Source organism: Pyrus communis, chromosome 1 (assembly GCF_963583255.1).
Source record: "Pyrus communis chromosome 1, drPyrComm1.1, whole genome shotgun sequence".
Lineage (NCBI taxonomy): Eukaryota > Viridiplantae > Streptophyta > Magnoliopsida > Rosales > Rosaceae > Pyrus > Pyrus communis.
Window position 1 is genome coordinate 18,274,009 of NC_084803.1, and position 24,170 is coordinate 18,298,178.

The following is a 24,170-nucleotide window of genomic DNA, read 5'->3' on the forward strand; positions in this document are numbered from 1 at the left end:
AAAACTGCTTTTTCAAAAATAAAGTCCGCTTTTTCAAAACCATCAATGTTCTGGTATTGGGAACATAGACGCGTTTTCGCGTGATGGTAATTCTCATTTGCTTTGAACGAAAGCCAAGTTTAAACCCAACCCATCATTCAACAACTAAAGTGAAACTGAGTTTGAAAAAAAAAAAGAAAAAAAAAAGAAAAGAAAGTGAAACTGAGTTTGTTCATAAACCCGCCTTTAATTGCGCCCCTGATGTTGAAACTATATTACTTTTTCCCCTTTCGGCCTGTTTTTCTTTTTCGTTTAGGGTTTGTTTTCTCATAAATATTGAACATTAAAGTTTAGGGTTTTCTCATAAGTATTGGATAATGATAGGTGGTATATTTATGATTCCAACACCCCTTCTATATGAAAGAACAATGCTTTGCTCAGCCAAGTAAATGTAACCCACTTGTTTTTTTTCATATTTATTTCTTATGAAAGTTTGGTAGTTTTGTTGAGAATGCAATGTGATTGTTGATATTGGTGTCACATGCGGATCATATTGTTTTCCGCCATTTTTCTCATTTTTCCAACAATTCTGCAACTTTGGAAATGGCCGTGACCGGTAGGTCTGTAACAGGAACATATATAAATTGCAGCATAAAAAATAAACCTTTTGGGTCCACTAGCCAATTTATGTCAAGCTCTAACTGTAATACTCAACTAATGAGCGCGTGTAATCGATTGTAGCATAAGATGTATAGTATTTTATGGCATGTATTAGTTGATTAGACAATGTACCAACTAATTTGTCAATTAACCATTACAATAATCGATGTACATAACAGCTGGATCAATTTGATCTTGCATATATGCTGGTAAAGTATGAGAGCATTATTTTGTCTCTATGGAAGACATACAATGAGTTGACAGACAATTTATATATGTGACTATATGAGGCAGCTAGATATATACCAGTACCATTCAAAATTAGGGTTAAATTAAGGTACAACCTGGTTCAGCTTAACGAGAAGCAAATGTCCCATATATATGGGAAACTTCGTGAAGTTCCATTCCCTCATTTCTTATGGGCTGCATATATATGTGGTTCAGTCACTAACTACAAGACTTTTTATATAACTTTTATACCGATCTTGACGTGAACCGACTCTAAAATTTAACACTAGTTTTAATTATGTGCATGTGCATGCACAAGATTTTATCCCACTTCCTCTGCAAATCCTCAATATGTGAAATTTGGGTAAAGTCAACCCATACCCTGTGGGACAGCAAGATATTGGGTAGGTGGGGAAGCAGACATGAGTATTGGAGAAATGCATATTCCGTGATGGTACATCCAGCCCCATACTTGCACATCTGGCACGCAGCGAACTGACCTTTTTAACTAGTTACCTATAGTGTTTGATTATCTCTTCATCCTTGACTTAAACCTAAAGAAGGTTAAAAATGTAGGGCGGGGACCCTCTAATCATGTCACCCATGTGATATTCGACAATTGCATGGCCCAAGTTAAGTCGGTGCCACTCAGGTCTTGCCAGAAAACAGAGAGAAAGATGAAAAGAAATTAGGAAAACAGTGGTATTGCTACATGCACAGGGTCCACACGTATTGCCACTGTACAAGAGAGAGAGACCGGGAGGAGATGCCGGACGCGGGTGTGGAATTCCGTTGACGTTATCTGCATTATTTTGGAGCGATCAGAATTTGAATGGAGTTGGATTGTATGTTAGAAGCTGGTTGCAGACCAACTCAGTATTCCTAGTCTTTTTTTTTCTCATTCTGAAAATTCGTTACAAGTTCGAATCCTCCTCTCATGTACTTTTACTCACAGAGAGAGAAGCAAAACAAGCCAAAATTATTTTGTTTTTGTTGCATGCAGTATGAGTCATGATTCAATTTAGAAGTCATTATAACAAGTTGACCATTATGATCTATGTTGAATTATAACATGGATTATTGTCTGATTTGATTTCAATAGTTTAATTATTTTGAAGTTAAATATGCAGATGACAGTACTTGAAGTTGAACTACTACCACATTTGATCAAACATAATATACAGGTTGTTGATAACCAATAGGACTAGGGAGGGGTCGGAACAATTCAACATTTTATGAAATAAACCACACAAAGTATGAAAGAATTGGTTGAAGCAATAAGTGACATGTTCATTAGCTTTATGATGCTTCATCGTGATGGAATAAAGTGTTCGAACTGTTGGGAACAACATGGACCAAAAATAATGATGGAAGACTAATCATTGCCGTCGGTGATAAAATAGAAAGCAATGTAGAAGAGAGAAATTTTGAAGAAAATAGAGTGCTATATATGAGGGACATCTTAAATAACCATTGAATTTTGGTTTCTTATGCAACAATTCCTGTTAGAAGATTTTATATGTTACCATTCTAAAGCCACAAACTTTGGTACAAGATTTTTTTATTTTATCTTTTTAATACAGTACAACTTTTATATAGTCATAATTAAAGTTGAGACCAAACCAATCTTATAACTTTAGGAGATCATTAGCTATCTCTTCGTCGTTTGGGCAGAGAAATCTTACAAATGCATTATGCATGTTCAACACAATCATGTAAAGCTTATTGAATTAAGCCAAAATTAGTAAAAAAAAATGCCAATTCAAAAGTCTGAGGGCCTTTTTAATAGGAGAAATTTTTAATTGTGACGGGAATACGAGTAATATACCACGTGTTTTTATGTAAGTAATAAATTTTTTTATTTTTTAAGTTATTAACTTTTTAACACACATATCCCACTATTTATGTAATGACACGTGGTATACCATTCTGTATGATGATCACACTAAAAAATCTCTCCTTTAATAGGAGCCCTTAGATTAATCTAACAATAAATTAACCTATAGGTTTAAAATATCTCACTTATACTTAATTAAAATCCTAACCTAGAAATTAAAAAAAAATTAAAAAAGAAGCAGCTTTCAAATGTGAAATCCCTTCCATAGGTAGAGCTTCGTCCATAGGCGAAAAACTTTTCCTTTGCAAATTCAAAATTCAAGCATCTCTTATCCTTCTGAGCTAAACCATATGAAAGCATTTAATTCTTTTGAACTTGGATTGGCTACCAAAACCCTAGAGTTTTGTGGCTATGGCGCTCTGGTTCTTAAAACACGTAGGGAGCGAGTTTTTATTTTCTTATGAAACATGTAGCTTTCCAGAATTGTTTTACTGATCTTGTTTAACATCTTCAAGTGAATGTAACTAGTACTTTTTAAGCAAGTAAATTGGTTAGATTCCAATCTCAAATCATTTGTTAGTCATTTGCTTCTTAATCTCACTAATTTTTTTTAACAAACGATATTATCTACACTAAGGGGGAGGGGTAGGCTAAGTCTCACAATGGGCTATTAATAATGTGGTTCAAATTCGCCTTTAACAAGAATTGATCATAAGAGACGTCTCACTTACAAGTGAAGATGAATATCACTAGATCATAGTACTAAGTGACTCAATCTCACTAAATTAGATGGAGAGGATCGGGAACTATTTTTTATGGCATGAAATGCTGCACTCTGGGGATGACTCGACCTGGTTTATCTGCATTGGGGGTCACTACCTACTCTATTAGTTAATAGCTCTATCTTATATAAACTGTTGAGTCCACGATTGGACTTCTAAAGTATTTGTATATCAAATCGTCTTATTTTGACCTTGGAAAATCATAATGCCACAAAAACATTCGGTCAAGTTATATGTGATAATCAAGTGCATTTCACACCACTTTGAATCCGGTCTTTCACAAAAGAACCAGACACATAAAAATTGACTGACACATCGTACGAGAGAAGGTTCAAAGTGGAATGATCAGGACATCTCACATTTCAGCCATGGAATAGCTAGCCGACATCTTCAAAAAGTCACTGAACTTATGGGAGTCCATCTCCTTGATTACTGTACCGTCATTTCAGATTACTTTTCAATTACGTAGGAGTCTAACTCACGAAATAGCGTGCATAGGCCTTAGTTTCAGGATCTAATTCCATGTATTTGTATAAGTGTCTTTCACCTGGTACTCTTTTTCTTAATGGAAACCAATCACACAGAAGAGAGGGTTTTACTGGGAAGGAGAGTTTTCGCCATCTTCCTCCTCTCCCCCTCCTCCTCATTCATCGTTCTTTTTTTAGCTTCCTAATTTCTTGCTAAGATGCAAGTGTGCAGCTAATTTAGGTAGGTGACAGTTTTTAATTTATTCAATTGGAGCTTAATTACAAATTTATTGATGAAATAGAAGAGTTAGGCAAGCAAATCGTGTACGAAAGAAATGCGTGCAGGTGTGTTGGATTCTAGGGTCGAGTGAAAGAGTTTGTATTGGGTCACATTCTTGTGTAGCATGAAATAATGTAGGAAGAAGTTAGGGTTAGGCCATTTTTATGTAGCATGTGGGGTGTCCGGTATCCAATACAAGTTGGAAAATCATTGGCGACTTGCGTCTGGATCCGTTCATCCTACAGACAAACATAGTTTGAAACTATTTTTTGTTTTGCAATTTGAATAATTAAGTTTGAAGTTAGATTATGATTTGTAGTTAAATAGAATGACTATGATACTAGTTAGGGGTGGGCACAGTTGGTTCAGTGCAGTTTTGAGTGAAATCGAAACTGAAATTTTTTGATTCGTGTTTATCGAAACCGTTTCCTAACTGCAAAACCAAACCGTTTGATGCGATCCTATTTGATTTGTGTTTCGGTTTCGGTTTGCAGTTCTAAGTGCCCACCCCTATGTGCTATTAGTTGGAGAAAATTTATCATATCATCTCCGCACGTGGGTGTTGAAGATGTAGAAAATTCAGATTCTAGTTCTTTCCAAGCTCCCAGATTGCACAGAAGACATTAAGCTTATGTTTCTGTAATCCTACTCAAATAAAATGCTTTACAGATTACTGAGTGAGTCAAATCACCAATAATCTCGACATAAACAGATCCCGCCCTCAAAACAATGGAACCGATTTGAATCCCGGACTATAATTTTTCTGTTAGCAATCTTAGAAACAAACTTAATCGCAGTATGACAATCTACACATGTTCTTAAGTTCTTAAAAACCTTGATCGGTGTTCCTGGCGGAGTAGAAATAATGCCAAATGCAACGGCGAGCTTTTCACTGTGGTAGGAGAGGTTCTGCTCTTTCTGCTCCTCTTCAACATCATGCAGCACAAAATTCGTGTCGGGGACATACCCTTCTTCCTTCATCCTCTTCGAAAGCTCATGCAAATAGTGATGTATTTCATCATATCTCGGGTGGGACGTATCTCCCACTAAGAAAACATGCACCTCTCTCTTGATCTCGATCCAACTCAAACCTGGTTTCTTTATCAGCCCTCTTTCATCCATCATCTTTCTGACCTCTGTTACATCACCCCACATACCAGCAGTAGCGTAAATGTTGGCCAGAGTAATATAAGTAGTTGGATTCTCAGGTTCTATCTCAAACAACGCATCTGCAGCTCGCTTTGCAAGCGTGAGGTTTCCATGAATTCTGCAGCCACCGATTAAGGAAGCCCACAAGTACTTATCTGGTTTCATTGGCAATTCATTAATAATATTCTTAGCTTCTTCAAATCGACCTGCTCGAGCCAATAAATCAACTACACAGGAATAGTGGTCTGCGGTATGCGTTAACCCATGTTTTGCCTTAATTGAATGGAAGTATTCAAGTCCCTTATCAACTAAACCAGCATGAGTACAAGCGGAAAGAACACCCACAAAAGTAATGTGATCAGGCTTAGTACCTGAATCAAGTAGTAACTTAAACAACTGAAGGGCCTCATTAGGTTGACCATTCTGAGCATATCCAGCAATCAGGGAAGTCCATGAAACCACATCTGGGCAGGGCATCTCATTAAACACCTTATTCGCATTCTCAATGTTTCCACACTTTGAATACATATGAACAAGTGCACTGGCTGCAAAAGACAAGGGGTCAAATCCAATCCGCGTCATGTACCCGTGAACCTGCTTGCCCAGGTTCTCAGCAGCATGCTGAGCGCAGGCATTCAAAACCCCTGCAAAGGTGAACTCGTTCGGTCTAATGCCGGACTTCATCAACTCCGAGAACAGAGAAAATCCCTCTTCCTTCTTCCCATCCTCAAAGTATCTATCAATCATTGCTGTCCACGTAACAATATCTCGATTCACCATCTTATCAAAAATGCGCCTAGCTTCCTCTATATTCCCACATTTCCCATACATATCCGATAAGGCACTCCAAACGACCTCATCCGAGTCCATCCCGGTTCGCATTATATAACCATGAATCTCCTTCCCCATTCTCAAACTCTGAATGGCTGCCGAAGCAGCAAGAACGCTAGACACCGTGAACTTATTAGATTTAGAATTCTCGCTCCTCTGCATCATCCTATACAACCACAAAGCATCTTTTGGCCTATCATGACGAACATATCCCGATATCATCGCAGTCCAAGAAAAATTATCTCTCTGAGGCATTTCATCAAACAGTTTCCTAGCTTCAGCAAGCTGCCCCACTTTCGCATACCCAGAAATCATAGTATTCCAAGAACACAAATCCCTCTCAGGCATTTCATCAAACACCATCTGGGCATCCACAATGCTCCCGCATTTCACATACATGTCAATAAGACGGTTACAAATGAACATCCGGGGCACGAACCCGGAGGCTCTGGTGTGGGCATGGACCAATTTGCCCTGCGCAAGAGCTCGTTGGTGAAGACAAAGCTGCAAGAGGGTGGAGTATATGGAAGCAGAGGGTTTGTCTATGTGGTGGAGCAACTGAACTGCTTCTGATAAGCGCTTTTGGTGGCAGAGGATGTCGATGGCTTCTTTGAATTTTCCGTCATTGCATAAGCGGCTTATGAGGGCGTCTTTGGTGTTGGATTTGAAGAAGGTTTTCTGAATTTGGGGTTTATTTAGTTGGGGGGTTTGAGAAGATGATGAATGGGTTCTGTTACATAATAGCAGAGAAAAATGCCTGGAAACTTTTAGATTCAAGGATTTCATAGCTCAGTGGTAGTGGCCGTGCCCGTGGCGGAGGTTGGTTAATTTAGTTTACTTTGTGTTTTCAAGGTTTATTTATGACAACTGATTTTTTTTACGCGCCGAAATGATTTGTGGGAAAAATTTGGAGACAATTTGGAAAGGGACACCTTTTAGTAGATAGAGTTCCTTGACTGAAATTTTGTTACTTTCGTGAATTTTGTACACTATCATTATTTTTTTTATAAATATATTTTCATGTCAGTTTTCTTTTATTTTACTAAAGTACTTAATTCTCGTATTTTTATTCTGCAGTCAAAACGTCAAAGAGTTTTCGGAACAGAAAATTCTAAAATAATCTCATTCGATTGACGATCTTCAATTTTTTTATTTTTATTTTAGTAAATAAAAAATTCCAAAATAATCTCACTAAATTGACGTTCTTCAAATTCATCATTACTATCTTTGATATGAATCTTTAAATTCAAATTTTACCAAGATTTGAACCTAAATCATATTTTATCTATGAGCTTTAAAATGAGGGTAGCTTTTAGCCGAGAAACTTCTAAGCTAAAATTTGAGGTTTTTTTATTTTTATTTTGTACTCATAGTTCTATTATACTAATTTGTCCCTATAGTTCGATTCTTAATGTTTTAATCTTTGTACTCATATTGATAGGAAGTGTAGTATGGTTTTTTCGTTTCCGCACTTGTTTTGCATGTCACATCCCGACCCGGGCCCCTACCACATATCAGGCTCGACTCCACCGTAGCACGATATTGTCCACTTTGGGCCCCAATCACACTCTCGCGGTTTTGTTTCTGGGAACTCACACGAAAACTTCTCAGTGGGTCACCCATCTTGGGACTGCTCTCGCGTGAACTCGCTTAACTTCGGAGTTCCTACGAAACTCGAAGCTAGTGAGCTCCTAAAAGGCCTCGTGCTAGGTAGAGATGAGAATATACATATAAGGCTTACATGATCTACTCCCTTGGACGATGTGGGATGTAACATTGCATGTGATAAATGAAGCTCTTGTGATATTTTTGTCATGTATTGGGGAGGACAAATGATTTTAGCATGTATCTTATAGTTTTGCAATGTTTTATAATTTTTGTGTCTTACGGTTAAAGATTTAACTAAATGATTGTGGCTTATTTTTAGCCATGCTTCTGGAAGTTGATTTTGATACCACTTTGTTTCCTGAAACTCAAAAATCGTGATTTTGCTCCCTGGAACTCGATTTCGATCTCACATTGCCCTCTAATTCTAAAGCTGTCACTTCACTTCTTGAAACTCAATATTCACTCCACTTTAGCTAGTTTCTATGTATAATTTTGTTAAATAACCGTTAAGTTTTCTTATGTGGCATAATTAGAGCACACTTATAGCTAACAAAGCACAAGTATAAAACTTACATATTCAATCAAATAGTACCACATAGATTGAAACAAAACAAAATAATAATAATAATAATTTTCAAACATTGTATAACTATAAAAAAGGAAAAGCAAGAAAAATAGAAAAAACAATTCATTGGATTCATCTCTTTGATCCCTCTCTCTCTCTATAATCGTTGTCAATACATTCATTCCTTCTCCCTCCATCGCCAGTCACCTTATAATTAGTTCCATTGATTTTGTTATTTCTTATGTTCTTAAATGAGGTGGTTGAAGGAGAGAGAAGAATTTTTTGATTCTTTATTACTATTCATTTATTTCAATGGAAATTTGGCATATTACCAATTATAAATTTTGAATGGATGAACTTATTCTAGAAAAACAGAAACAAGACAATGTAGAGTGAATTTTGAGTTTCAAGAAGTAAAGTGATGAGTTTCAAAGATCAAAGTGAGATCAAAATCGAGTTACAAGAAGTAAAATGACAACTTATGAGTTTCAAGGAGCAAAGTAGGACAAAATCAAGTTTCAGAAAGTAAAATGACGAATTTTAAATTTTATAAAATAAAATGAGATTAAAATCGAATTTGAAAAAATGTAGCTAAAAAGAAGTCAATTATTCTTAAAATCCTCAACCACTCTTTTGCCCGTTCATTCATTCGTAGGAGAACAGCCTAAGACAACAATTTATAGGCCCAAGTTGATAAAATGGGCTAAAATTTTTCGGTGGAAAGTTTTGTGTCGAAGTTAGTTGGGTTTGTTTGGGAAATTTTATTATATTCCAATTATACCCTGCTTGTGTAGCGGTCCCAAAGCTAAAGGATATTAAATAAAGATGGGCAGACCAGTAAATTGACTATTATTTTAAAAGTCGGTTACTTCTTTTGGGTAAAAAATTTGCCGTTATTTTCCCAGCTCTTTCTAAGAAAAGAAGTGAGCAGTGACTGGAGAAAGAAAATGCGACTGAAAGGTTCCAACTTGCGACCGATTGCGATCGAACACAACACTTTTCTGAGAGGGATGGGAATTGGGTTCTGGTAGGCGGATTCCTTGTCCCCAAAGAAAGAAAAACAAGAAATTCACCCATGCACACCACTGTTTGCGTTGCCTTCCCCAAAATTGGAGAAACAAAAATAAGCAGGGTCAATCAGGTCAACGATTCCAGTTGCAGAGTAGTTTTTAAAATTTTAAATATTTATTTTAGTTTTTTATCTTTGGATCAATGCATTGTAATTACACTCTCGTCGGAAGCCATGAATGTGATGGGTAGGTGTGATATTTTGCTTAGAACCAGCATCTTCTTGGTCAGTCAATGGCTCCGATTCGAAGTTTCTCAGGAATCAGCTTTGCAATTTCCTTTGGTAAGTCAATGGGGGAGGACCGGTAGGTGAAAGTAAAAGTCAGTGGATTGAAGCAGAATCAAGAGAGCATTTTTATTTTGGTTTTTTCATACTGCTATGGTCTTCTCTTGTCTTCAAGTTTTGATTGATATGATTACTAGTTAGTTTTCGGATTTGATATGATTACGAGTTAGTTTTCGGATTTGTCGGTGTCGGGTTTCGTTTGAGAGAAGCTGGAATGGGAGGAGTTGGGGATCTTTTTGCAGGTGCTGCTGTAGGAGCATTATTTACTGTGCTGTATGAGGTTGTTAAGGATGTCAAGGACAAGACTATGATGTTTAGAGAGCTCCTCGGAGATCTCGATTCCACATTAGAAGCGTTAAATCCACTGATCAAAGACATAGAGAGATACAAAAAGGTGTTGGATCAATCAAGCAAGGAAGTGGAAAAGATTGTGAGACAAATAGCGGATGGGAAAGAGCTGGTTCTCAAGTGCTCCAAGCTTAGCCGGTGGAAAAGCTTCAAAAAGTATAAATACGCCAAGCAACTTCTCGATTTGGATAAATGTCTAAACAGGTTGTTGAAGATACTGAATGTGGAGGGAATAAGGAACGGGTTTGAGAACTTGGATATTTCGAGGGAGAACTTGGCCGTGTCGAAGGAGGCCTTGGCTGCTGTCCAGAAAAATGGTTTGGTAGGAAACAAAGAAAATGTTGTGATACAAAAGCAAGAAGGATTTCATGATCTGGGTTCAGTTCCTGAACCTCCACGTGTTACAGTTGGATTGGATGAGCCTTTGAGGGATTTGAAGATCCTGCTTCTTAAGGACGATGTCTCGATGCTTGTGTTGACTGCTGCTGGAGGATGCGGGAAAACCACATTGGCAATGAAATTCTGTCAAGATGAGGATGTCAAAGGTATGATGATACTTTCTAATTGCTAAGTGAGAAGTTTTTTAGTAAAAGTAATCGGTAATTTAACATCTTTTTCTCTCGATTAGTACTAGTAGTATGTTATAGATGTCGTTCGTTGAGTTGAAGCCTTTTGTATGAGAATTAACAACACCTACTGATATCCAAATCAAACCCAGCTGCAGATATATAAACTTACATAACATCACAGTTAATCCACAATTGTTGTAATATATCAATTGCTTGAATAGTATGTCTAACTGGATATATGGTTCCGAAATTCACGCTTTCTTTTTGCCATGACTAATATGTGGTGTATCTTGGATATTTTAGTCTCACTCATGCATATATCAGTAAAGAATCGTTCCTGTTGCTGATATACAGTTCCTATCTGAGTCTTACAGGGATATAATTCTCATTGATAGGAATTTTTACGTGTCAAGAGTAACCAAGCATTTACTACACTAACTTTATGATTGGAATAGATTCTATAAAGAAAATTGATGCACCCGTTCCCTAATCTTCGCATATACTAGGGCTGCAGTTGAGATCAAGATTTAATTTTTCTACCTCAACATTGCCATCGTGTATGTTTCTTTGTTTTCACATGTATGTAACATATTTCTTGTATTGTATTTTGATAGATAAATTCAAGAAAAGTATCTTCTTTGTCACTGTTTCAAAAGAGCCCAACTTAGATGTTGTACAAGAGCTATACCAACGCATGAAGTCTCAGGAAGCAGGACAACATCCTGTACTGTTGGTCCTGGATGATGTTTGGTTGAAATCCAAATCTCTTCTTCAGAAGTTTGATGAATTGGAATTGCCAAATTACAAGATCTTGGTGACATCGAGTTCTGAATTTCCAGGATTTGGCACTCCGTATAATCTCAAAGCTTTGAATGATGAAGATTCAATGACTCTTTTGCGTCATTCAGCATCCCTGAGAAAAAGCTTGTCTGTTCCAGAAGATCTTCTGAGAAAGGTTTATTTCTTACTATGCCATCCACCACATTTATGCTAACCGATGCCTCACAAATTAAAGGGGAATCAAAATGGGGAAAATAAATTGTTTTGGTCTTATGCACATACAGAAGTGAACACCCATTTTACGATATCAACCTGCAACGACCATTTACGTACGATGTTACTTAAGAACTAAAACTAAAATAAGAAGGAAGATAAGTAGATAGTCATCAACCATTTTCTCATTTTCATGAAACCATTGAGATGTTAAAAGAAACTTGAACTTTCGGTCTGCAACTCAGATAGTAGTTGAATCAGGACAAAACATGGTCTGCAGCAAGCGGTGAGGATTCCGTGTTGGACTGGGAGTTCGTGTTAGACTGGGAGTCTATTTGTGCAACAGATATAGACTGAGTTGGAGTCGGTTTATCAACTAAAGCACTGTAAGGGAGTTCCCCTTGCCATTACAGTGACTGGAAATTCGCTTCGTGGACAAGCTACAGAATTCTGGCGTTCTAGACTAACTGAATGGTCTAAAAGTTCGATTCTCGATTGTGAGACTGAGTTGCTTCTTCGGCTTCAAAGTAGCATAGATGACTTGGAAGAAAAAGAGGCTGTCATCAAAGAATGCTTCATGGACCTTGGCTCATTTCCTGAGGACCAAAGAATTCCTGCTGCTGCTTTCATTGATATGTGGATAGAGCTATATAAGCTAGATGACGACTTTCTCTGCATTAAGAACCTCCTTGAGCTCACCACCAGAGGCCTCGCAAATCTTGTCATCACTAGGTACGCAAGCTTCTATGTTTCTCTTATGAAATACTCTTATTAAAAATGTCTATATTTACGACTAACTCCTACCATAATATGCAACTGCAATGTATGCTTACGAAATCTTGAGTTTGGAACTTTGGATTGTTACCAGGAAGGAGAATATAGAGATTGTGGATGACTACTACATCGAACACTTTGTTAGCCAGCATGATATGCTTAGGCAGCTGGCTATCTACAACGCGAAACTAGACCCAATAGAAGATAGAAAAAGACTGATTGTCGTTACTGGACACAATCAACCCAAATGGTTGACGGAACAGAAGTCTCAACCCATCAATGCTCGCCTCTTATCTATCTCCTCTGGTTGTCCCATCTCTCTCTGTAGAAAATGCATATACGGGCACATCTGCACATGTACCTATGACCAGCACACGTAAACACCCACATGTACATAAGTAGTCGTGCGTGCACACAGTGACACACACACACACACACACACACACGCACGCACACATACAAACGAACATGCATGTGCACACACATGCTAATATTTGAATAGAAATTTGATTTAAATTCTTCCCATACTCATATTTCATAGAACATTGTTTGCAGATGGAATGTTCTCAGGAGAATGGCAGAGCGTTCATGTACCACAAGTTGAGGTTCTAGTTTTGAATTTTAAGACAGAGAACAATGCCTTGCCTGAATTTGTGGAGAAAATTAGTAAATTGAAGGTTTTAATAGTCACAAACTATGGTTTCTTACCTACTGGTTTGAGTAATTTTGATCTTCTGGGTTAATTATCAAATCTAAAGAGAATCAGGTTAGAGCGCATATCAATTCCTTCCATGACCAAGAACTTCGTACCATTGAAGAGTCTGAAGAAGTTATCTTTATTCATGTGTGACATCGGTCAAGCTTTCTGCAATTGTTCCATCAAAATTTCAGATGCGTGGCCTAGTCTAGAGGAAATGAACATCGACTATTGCCATGATTTGGTGTCATTGCCGGCCGAGCTCTGTGATTTTGTTTATCTAAAGAAACTCAGCATCACCAACTGCCATAAGCTATCCGCCTTGCCTGACGAGATCGAAAAGCTTGAGAATTTAGAGGTGTTGAGGCTAAGGTCCTGCACAGACTTGGTAAGCCTTCCGGGCTCGATTGAGAAACTTAATAAGCTGTACTTTCTTGACATATACAATTGTATCAGCATTAAGGAGTTGCCTGAACACATCGGCGAAATGAGTGGTTTAAGAAAGATAAACATGGGACAGTGCTCGAGATTGGAAGAGTTGCCTCTGTCAGTCTGGGATCTTGATCAGCAGTTAGAGGAAGTGATTTGTGATGCAGGGACAGAATATTTGTGGAAACCCTTCTTAGCTAGTTTCAGAGACAAAATCAAGGTGGCAAAAGAAAAAACCAATTTGAATTGGCTCGAAAAGCCTCAGTTGTGAGACCTGTCTTTCCTCAATAAATGTTGGAGCAACGTCTTTTTTTTTTTATTTGTGTTGCATTTTTTTCTTTAATTTTCATCTTCTTGTTGGATTTCGTTCTTGGTTCTGTCTAGTTTCTGAGTTTCATCACATCAATTTGTAACATTGGTTATATCAAACTCTCGAGTCTTCAGAAATTATGTTATTTTTTCCTGTGTAATTGTCATGTTATTGTTTTGCACAATATAAAGAATGTGTATTATATTGTCGTGGAATATACCAAATAAGTGTTTTTACTACACTTGATATGTAGATTATGCATCTGGTTGTATCTATAAGTTTTCTTTTGTTGCCTTCTTTGGTATAGATGATTATATATTGAGACATCTACAGTTTACCGTATTTTAAGTTAATGTACATATACAGTAAAAGCCAATTTATATGCCTTTGTTATTATTGATACCCTCGATATTACAAAGTTAAAATTGTAAATGAAAAATGTTAATGAGACTCTTCTAAAAATAGAACCCTAGTCTCTCAAACATTTCTCATTATAAAAGTATGATCAATAGTGCTCGACCGTTATTATAAGGAATGATTTATTCGGGAAATTATTATTAGCACTTCAAAAATCTCATTTGACACTCCAAACTTTCTTTATGCTTTTGTCTCCCTTCGAAACATAGTCTTTACAATTTAATAGGATAAATAGTCTTTACAATTTAATAGGATAAAGGAACAATATTTTCTGGCAAAATTACAATCGGGGTCGGCCTTGTTAGAAATTCAAATCAAAATAGGTTGCTATTGTTGAAAATCAATGTCAAAGTTAGGCATTGAAAGTTAGGCAATGTTAGGTATGGTTGAATAAAAATTATTAGGTGCAATTAATGTGTTTTGTGTGGTAATAAATAATCTTAGTTTAATCATTTGGTTTGCTATAAATACCCAAGTTCTCAAGCATTGTAAATCATCCCATCCAAATCCCACTTCCAATTGTGAAGAAGCTTGTAAGCTTTCTTATTCCAATAGTTTGTAAACCTTTTCATATATCAAAGTCCAAGTGTTTAGCCAAAGCTTGTTGCTTCCCTCTTTTCTCTATTTCTTTCTTTGTCCAATTTTATTTGAGAGTGGAAAGTGAAAGAGGTGTGATAGAGTTTGTAAACTTATCACCCACATATTTTGGTATTGAGTTAGTAAACTGTAAAATACCAACAATTGGTATCAGAGCCAGAATACCATTCTGGCAGGTGCAGCAGTTATGGCGTCCAACTTAGTGCAACTCCAAGTTCCCACATTGAAGAAAGAAAATTATGAAAGATGGTGCATCCAATTCAAAGCATTGTTTGGATCACAGGAGCTATGGGAAGTTGTCAGTAGTGGGTATGTTGTACCCACTGCCGAGCAAGAAGCCGTATATACTGCGGATCAAAGGAACACTCTCAAGGACTTACGAAAGAAGGACCAAAAGGCGCTGTATCTTCTATACCAGGGTTTGGAAGATTCAACGTTCGAGAAGGTTGCAGAAGCAACAACGAGCAAGCAAGTATGGGATACACTCAGTACAATCTACAAAGGAGTAGATCGAGTCAAGAAAGTGAGGTTACAATCACTTCGAGCAGATTTTGAAACTGCTCATATGAATGAAGGGGAGAGCATCTCCGACTATCACTCAAGGCTCATTGTGATAGTAAATCAGATGAGGAGAAATGGCGAGAGACTCGATGAAGTACGAGTTGTGGAGAAGATACTCCGGTCACTCACATCTAAGTTTGAGCATGTGGTGACTGCCATTGAGGAATCCAAGGATTTGGAGGTGATGAGCGCAGAAGAGCTACTAGGATCCCTCCTAGTTCACGAGCAACGCATTCAGAAGAATGCAAGCCCCACAACGCTAGAGCAAGCTTTGGAGTCAAAGTTGAATATTGACAAACCAAATAAAGGTCGTGGGCAGTGGAACTCACGTCGTGGGAGCTCATCCAACCGTAGCCGAGGACGAGCCCGAGGAAGAGGTCGAGGCTATGCACAAAATCAAGGTCAGTCTCAGGAGTGGAGATCTACTCGAGGAAAGGCGCATATCCAGTGTCACAACTGTAAGCAATATGGACATTATGCCAATGAATGTTCACATAAAAATGGTGAGCATGTCAACATGGCAGAATCAAGTGGAAATACTGATGAAGACCTTACAGTCTTACTAGCACACCATGATTCCAGTAGCCAACAAGATGTTTGGTATTTGGTCTTTTTTTTTTATTTGTGTTGCATTTTTTTCTTTAATTTTCATCTTCTTGTTGGATTTCGTTCTTGGTTCTGTCTAGTTTCTGAGTTTCATCACATCAATTTGTAACATTGGTTATATCAAACTCTCGAGTCTTCAGAAATTATGTTATTTTTTCCTGTGTAATTGTCATGTTATTGTTTTGCACAATATAAAGAATGTGTATTATATTGTCGTGGAATATACCAAATAAGTGTTTTTACTACACTTGATATGTAGATTATGCATCTGGTTGTATCTATAAGTTTTCTTTTGTTGCCTTCTTTGGTATAGATGATTATATATTGAGACATCTACAGTTTACCGTATTTTAAGTTAATGTACATATACAGTAAAAGCCAATTTATATGCCTTTGTTATTATTGATACCCTCGATATTACAAAGTTAAAATTGTAAATGAAAAATGTTAATGAGACTCTTCTAAAAATAGAACCCTAGTCTCTCAAACATTTCTCATTATAAAAGTATGATCAATAGTGCTCGACCGTTATTATAAGGAATGATTTATTCGGGAAATTATTATTAGCACTTCAAAAATCTCATTTGACACTCCAAACTTTCTTTATGCTTTTGTCTCCCTTCGAAACATAGTCTTTACAATTTAATAGGATAAATAGTCTTTACAATTTAATAGGATAAAGGAACAATATTTTCTGGCAAAATTACAATCGGGGTCGGCCTCTACCTGCAGTATGGTTGGGTTCTCCGTCTCACCATGAAAGCTTCCCAGACATGGTGATACAGTTTCCTGGATAATTTCCAAGTCTCCCACCACATTCAATCAACTGTTGTTAAAATCAAAGCGCTCCAACTCCGAAATTTCTATCGAGCTTCAATTGTAGGTATTTATATGCTAAAACCCAGATAGTTTGGTGAAGAAAATATATTTTTTGTTTATCCTGTCTTGCATGACCACCAACAACGTAAGAGAACATTGGACTTTGTATTTCTTGAGTTGCAAATTTTGGAGTGTCTCACTTGTGCACAGTTTCCACCGTTTCCAATCTGTTGTTGTTTTGGGAAAGTGGCAAAGATGGTCCGAAATCACACGGCACCTATTTCAACCAAGAGTGAGTACTTGTCTGTTGATTTAAGGAATTCTGGTCCATTTCCACCCATAATCCAACTGAGTTTAGATTTTCTGCAGGTATGCGAAAAGATCTCTGTGTTTGAACCTTGCAGTGGAAGTTATTCTCATTCGCTGTTTTGGAGTGCGAGTGTGTCTCAAAAATCTTGGAGGGGAAAGGGCTTGCAAGTTTACAAGTCTCATATCAGTTGGGAAGTATGTATGGATGGATGAGTGAAATGATTTCTTCTGGCTAAGCTGCCCAGTCAAAGTTACTGAGAATGAAAATAGAACTGGCCACTACTACATTCCAGGAGATACAACGATCACTGCAGGGCGATCCATTTCAGGAGACATAACTTGTCCTAAAGATAAATTGGCCGCAAATCCCGATATTAAATCTTACAAATACAACTTATCATCATATGATAATGAAAAATTAGAGATGAATACAAGAACCTCTCTACCTTCAGATTACTTCCTGACCTCTGCATGCAGTGCGGCAGATGATAGTATTTCAATGGCCCTGTGTTCTAATCTATATGCAGATTATCATATAGACTCGATTGTTTCCTGTAATGACGTGTTTCAAGAATGTCATCCTAAGCCAGATGGTCATGAACTACTGGGGAACAAAAAGGAACAATCTGAAAAGGTTATCATCCAGTGAAACTTTTTGTCAACCTAAATAATTTTGATTTTTAGTTTCAATAACATTGTACGGACTTTGATATTAATTGAATAAATGTGTGTATCAAACTCCCATTGTCAACCAAAACACCATAAAATTACCATTGTAACCCTCTAATTAAAACTGATCATAAATAAGAAATATGGATAGTAATGTAATTTCACACAACCAAAATTTTGTTTTTTTTTTTTAACAAAACCTCACCTACAGGTGATTTTAATATATGTCGAATTAAAAAAAAAAAAAACATAAATAAAGCTCTCTCCCACTCCCACGTTCTATCTCACTCTCTTCCTCTCTACTTTGATTTTAAAAATAGAAATAAAATTTTTTTTACACATATTTTGTATGTGCCCATATCTAGTTATTATATTAATATAATAATTTTTAGTTAATTATTAAATTTTTCCTTTTTTATATATTGCCCGACGAACCAGTCCTTCGGCTAATAAAATCAAGTAATTGTTTTTCTTCATTTCAAGAATGAATCTCCATACACAGTTTCTTGACCTTTTGGTTTGAAAATCTGTAAGTGTAATTTAACACAACAATCTGATTCATGCTCTCCCAAAATATATAAATAAAAGGAACCAAAAGAAAAGGCTGAAGAGTCTCCATAAGATAAGAACTTTGATGTCACGGGGTCAAGTGTTAATCTCGTCGTTGGTAAATTTCTCTAGTATCTATACTCATGTCTGTCGGTCAAGTTTCCAGAACTGTGTTCATATATAATCTAGATTCATTGCCAAATCGAGAGGAGTTGATTGTTATTGACTATTTCGATGAATCTGCCTCAAACTATGTTTTCCAACTAATAAGTTTGATCAGGTAAAAAAATAAAATAAAATAAAAAATGTTTGATTAGTCTCGTTCAATACCATATAAAAATGTTTGTACGCTCGGGAGCGTGCTGTCAAGACGAGGGGACGTGGGTTTCTTTTCTCCAAATGAACTCTTGAACTGCTTTTATATAAAACTACATAGTTTTGAAACTGTTATAAATAGGTCAAAGTTAGAGAGATTACCTTTACTAGTGACAGAAGCAAAGCATGTGTAAAATATTACACTGTAACTATAGCACAAGAGGATGACAAATAAAGGAGGTAGGAATAGATAATGATGTTATTGATTTTTCCTTTCTTTCTCTTTGTATTTTGATTGCAGTCGAGTGCTGCTCTATTTATAGAGCAACTCACATTATTACATGTTGAAATTTACATCACATGACTTTGAAAATACAATCCTTTTGTTTCCAAAGTCTACAGCTCATTTGTGGGAATTGAAAAACCTGTGTGTGGGCATTCATAACAATGCCAATGTTTTCAACACTCCCCCTTGTATGCCCACATATCAACATCAGTTGCCTTGTTAAAACCTTGCTTAGAAAAACCTAATGGAAAAAAACAATAGTGAAGGAAAAAGAGTACAACTTTACTTGGATTGTTGATATAGTGTTAAATATGCTTATGTTGCCTCGTTAAAACCTTGATAGGAAAAACCCAGTGGGAAAAATCCTAATTGGGAAAAAAAGTACACCATGCATGTATCATGGATGCTCACCATAATATATATCTCCCCCTGATTCCGCATTCTCCAAATTTAGTTGTTTGGTAAGTCGACGTAATCCGATATTTTGCACTATCTTCTGAAACGTGCACTTTGGTAGAGATTTAGTGAACAAATCTGCCATATTTTCATTGGAACGGATTTGTCTGACTTCAATAACTTTAGTCTTCTGAAGCTCATGTGCATTGAAAAACTTTGGAGATGTGTGTTTAGTTTAATCGCCCTTGATGAATCATTCCTTCATTTGGGCAATACAGGCTGCATTATCTTCATGAATAACAGTTGGAGTGTCTGTCTTTGAAGGTAGACCACATGAATTCCGACTATGATGGATAATTGATCTTAACCAAGAACATTCACGACTTGCTTCATGTAAAGCAAGTATTTCTGAATGATTTGAAGATGTAGCAACTAATGTTTACTTTGTTGAGCACCATGAAATTGTTGTATCTTCATTCTTGAACACATATCCAGTTTGTGAGCAGGCTTTATGCAAATCAGAAAGAAAACTAGCATCTACATATCCAACAAGGATCTGGTTATTTGTGGATTTCTTTGAGTAGAAGAGACCTATGTCTGTTGTCCCACGAAGGTATCGCAATACATCTTTGACTCCCTTCGAATGACAAATTGTTGGAGCAGAGTTATACCTTGCTAACAAGTTGATTGAAAAAGCTATATTTGGTATAATACATTGTGCTAAATACAATAAAGCACTTATTGCACTCAAATATGATACTTCTGGACCAAGGACCAGTTCATCATTTTTTTTGGACGGAATGGATCTTTCTTAATGTTCAAAGAACGAACGACCATTGGTGTGTTGAGTGGATAAGCCTTGTCCATACCAAATCGCTTTAGGATTTTTTCAATGTAAGCTAATTGGTGGACCAAAATTCCACTAGCACAATGCTCGATCTGCAGGTCGAGACAAAATTTTGTTTTTCCAAGATCTTTCATTTCAAATTTGCTTTTCAGATATTCAGCAGTTTTATTGAGCTCTTTAGGGGTTCCAACTAGGTTCATATCATCGACATATACTGCCACTATAGTAAATCCAGAGTTAGATTTCTTAATAAAAACACAAGGGCAAATGACATTGTTGATATACCTTTCTTTGATCAAATACTCACTGAGACGATTATACCATATTCGTCCAAATTGTTTTAGCCCATATAATGATCGCCTTAATTTGATTGAGAGCATACCTCGTGGTTTGTTAGTTGTTTCAGGCAACTTAAGTCCTGGGACTTTCATATATATGTCAATATCTAATTCTCCATATAGATACGCGGTGATGACATCCATAAGTTGCATGTCAAGTTTTTTCTGAAACCATTAAACTTATTAAGTAATGGAACGTAAGTACGTCCATTACAGGGGAATATGTCTCCTTATAATCAATTCCAGGTTTTTGCGAAAAACCTTGTGCAACGAGTCGTGCTTTATATCTTGCAATCTCGTTTTTCTCATTACATTTCCTTGTGAATACCCATTTGTAACCCACGGGGTTTACACCAGGCGGGGTTTGGACTACTGGTCCAAAAACATTTCGCCTTTCCAAGGAATTTAATCCTGCCTGGATTGTATCTTTCCACTTAGACCAATCTTGTCTCTGTTTGCATTCATCAACAGAGTGGGGCTCAAGATCATCACTTAATATGATTTTAGTGGCTACCGCGAATGCGAACATGTCGTCGATGATTATTTCATTCCGACCCCACAATTCATTAGTACAAGCATAATTTAAGAAGATTTCTTTGCTTTCATGTACCTCTGTTTTTTCAGGTACATGTGTCTCATCAAGGACATTTTCTTTTTATGAAAGTACAGAATCATGAATTGTGGATGTGTCATTCACTTTTTCTTTTTAAATGATTTCATTTGGATTCAGTTGTGCCCTCAACTTTCTCTTTCGAGGGGCTGAATCTTTTGAACCTGGAAGTTTACCACGCTTCAGGTGTGCACCAGATGAATCATTCACTGCCACTTTATTTTGTCCAACAGGGACATTAATTCTTGCAGGTGCATTTGCAGCTGGTATATGTGATTTTGTCACTTTCATAGCATCATTAAATGCATCTGGCATTTGATTAGCAATACTTTGAAGATGAACAATCCTTTTCACTTCATTTTCACATTGAGTGCTACGTGGATCAAAATGAGATAAGGTGGGAACAACCCATGTCAGCTCTTTCCGTTCTTCTGGAACGGTCTTTTCTCCTCTTAACGACAGGAATACTGTCTCATTAAAGTGACAATCAGCAAAATGAGCTGTAAACATATCACCTGTCAAGAGTTCCAAATATTTAATGATAGATGGTGAATCAAAACCCACATAAATTCCCAGTTTGCGCTGAGGTCCCATTTTAGTTCGTTGTGGTGGTGTAATAGGTACATAAACAACACAACCAAAAACTCGTAAATGTGAAATGTTTAGCTGATGCCCAAACACGAGTTGTACTGATGAGTATTAGTGGTTGGCTATAGGTCTTAATCGCACCAATGATGCATCATGTAAGATGGCATGTCTCTATGTAGAAACTGGCAATTTTATTTTCATGAGCAGAGTGCGAGCTTAATATTGAAGCTGCTTGATCAATGCTTCTGCTAAACCATTTTGAGTATAGACATGAGAAATAGTGTGTTCAACATCAATGCCCAATGTCATGCAGTAATCATCAAAAGTTTAAGACGTAAATTCACCAGCGTTATCAAGTCGGATTGACTTAATGGGATATTTTGGGAACTGTGCTCACAACTTAATTATCTGAGCAAAAAGTCTCACAAAAACTACATTCCAAGTAGACAAGAGATAAACATGTGACCATCGGGTAGACGCATCAACCAAAACCACAAAATATCGAAATGGTCCACATGATGGTTGAATAAGCCCACAAATATCCCCTTGAATTCTTTGCAGAAATGATGGGAATTCAGCATCGACCTTTAGTTGTGATCGTCTAATTACCAACTTCCTTTGAGAACAAGCCTTACAACGGTTATCATTTGAGATAGCAATGTGCCTGCTTAATAATGGATGTCCATTAGAATTGGTAATGATTCTACGCATCATGGTAGATCCTGGGTAACCCAGATGGTCATGCCAAAGCATGTAAACTTTTGAATCAATGAACTTCTAGTTCATGACATCATGTGATTCAATTGTCCTTATGTATGTATAATACAATCCATTTGACAAACCATGCAACTTCTCCAATATACGCTTCTGGGTTTCATTGGAGGTAATGCATAGATACTCCACATTTTCTGCACTTTTTGTTTCAATGTGGTATCCATTTAAACATATTTCTTTAAAACTCAACAAATTTCGAGTTGATCGAGTAGCGTACAACGCATTCTGTATGGACAATTTGGTAACATAATCTGGCATTTCCCTACGCCTTTAATCATATCTGATTGCCCTGATATTGTTGTTCTTGTTACTTTTGTAAGCATCGATCTTGAGAAATACTTTCAATCTCGAAGTATTGTATGCATGGTTGCGCTGTCTGCAAGACAAATATCTCCGTTATTTCTCATGTTTTGAGAATGACCATAGTTTTCATCCATGTTCTCTGAGTAAGGAAATCACAGTTAAAAGCAATTTATAACAGGAAATTTAAATGCCACTTTTATTGAATCTGAAATACTAGTTTTTAAACGACAAGTTCAACATAATAAAAGTACATCAAACATCAATGATTCAATCGGACCGGTATACTTCATTTTCCCTTTCCACCATGAAGTCCAAGACCTCTAGGTGGGTTGTGTTCAACTGTCCTGATAAGTCGCACACTGAATCAGGTATATCTATTGGTCTAGCCTAGTCGAGAAAATTAGTCTTGACATCCTTCTCCTTGAGGGAGGCTTGATATAGATCCACCATATATTTTGGGGTACGACAGATACGCGCCCAGTGCCCATCGCCACCGCACCTATGGTAAGCTCCATCAGATTTTCTAGGAGCATTGTTCATACTAGCTTTGCCTTTGTGGTGATTTCCATTTTTAAAGCTTGGGCCTGAATTATGCCTTGGAACCTGGTTATGAAACTAGACACCATGATTTTTGCCTTTCCCGTTCCACTGTCCTCGCCTGTGGCCACGTCCTCGTTTATGATTATTGCCACCAGAGGATGTGGCGTTCACTTCGAGGGAAGCAGCATTCACTTCTGGGAATGGTGCAGATCTAGTAGGTCGGGACTGATGATTTTTCACCAGGAGCTCATTGTTTTGTTCAGCTACCAAGAGCACAGATATCAACTGGTTGTATTCAGTGAAGCTTCGCGCTCTATACTGCTGCTGCAGGAGCATGTTAGAGACATGAAATGTGCTGAAAGTCTTTTCTAGCATATTTTCCTCAATAATGCTATCCCTACAAAACTTCATCTGAGAGGTAATTTTGAACAACGCAAAATTATACTCAGCCACTGACTTGAAATCCTCAATCCTTAGGTGAATCCATTCATAGTGAGCCTTTGGAAGAATCACCGTTGTCTGGTGATTGTATCTATTTCTTAATGCCTTCCAGAGAGCTAACGAATCTTCAACTGTTAAGTACTCGCTCTTTAGTCCCTCATTAGGATGGCGACGAATAAAGATCATGGGCTTCGCCCGATTTTGAGAGGATGAGTTGTTTTCTTCCCTAATGGTATCTCCAAGATTCCCTGCTTCCAGATAGATTTTGGTATCTAGTACCCAGGTAAGGTAATTCTTCCCAGTAATGTCCAGGGCAGCAAAATCAAGCTTTGCCAAGTTCGCCAT

At 37.1% G+C, this 24,170-nt stretch overlaps 2 protein-coding genes and 1 pseudogene across 2 annotated transcripts; 1 reads left to right on the forward strand and 2 right to left on the reverse strand.

Annotated features, from left to right (window-relative positions):
- Window positions 1–4,843: 4,843 nt before the first annotated feature.
- Window positions 4,844–7,047, reverse strand: LOC137717335 (pentatricopeptide repeat-containing protein At4g37170). The gene has a single exon (XM_068456657.1). The coding sequence runs from the start codon at window positions 6,997–6,999 to the stop codon at window positions 4,921–4,923; it is 2,079 nt and encodes a 692-aa protein (XP_068312758.1). The 5' UTR covers window positions 7,000–7,047; the 3' UTR covers window positions 4,844–4,920.
- Window positions 7,048–9,754: 2,707 nt separating this feature from the next.
- On the forward strand, window positions 9,755–14,068 carry LOC137717255 (probable disease resistance protein At5g66900; annotated as a pseudogene).
- Window positions 14,069–23,459: 9,391 nt separating this feature from the next.
- LOC137717082 (uncharacterized) lies at window positions 23,460–24,170 on the reverse strand. Its single transcript, XM_068456406.1, has one exon. The coding sequence runs from the start codon at window positions 24,168–24,170 to the stop codon at window positions 23,460–23,462; it is 711 nt and encodes a 236-aa protein (XP_068312507.1).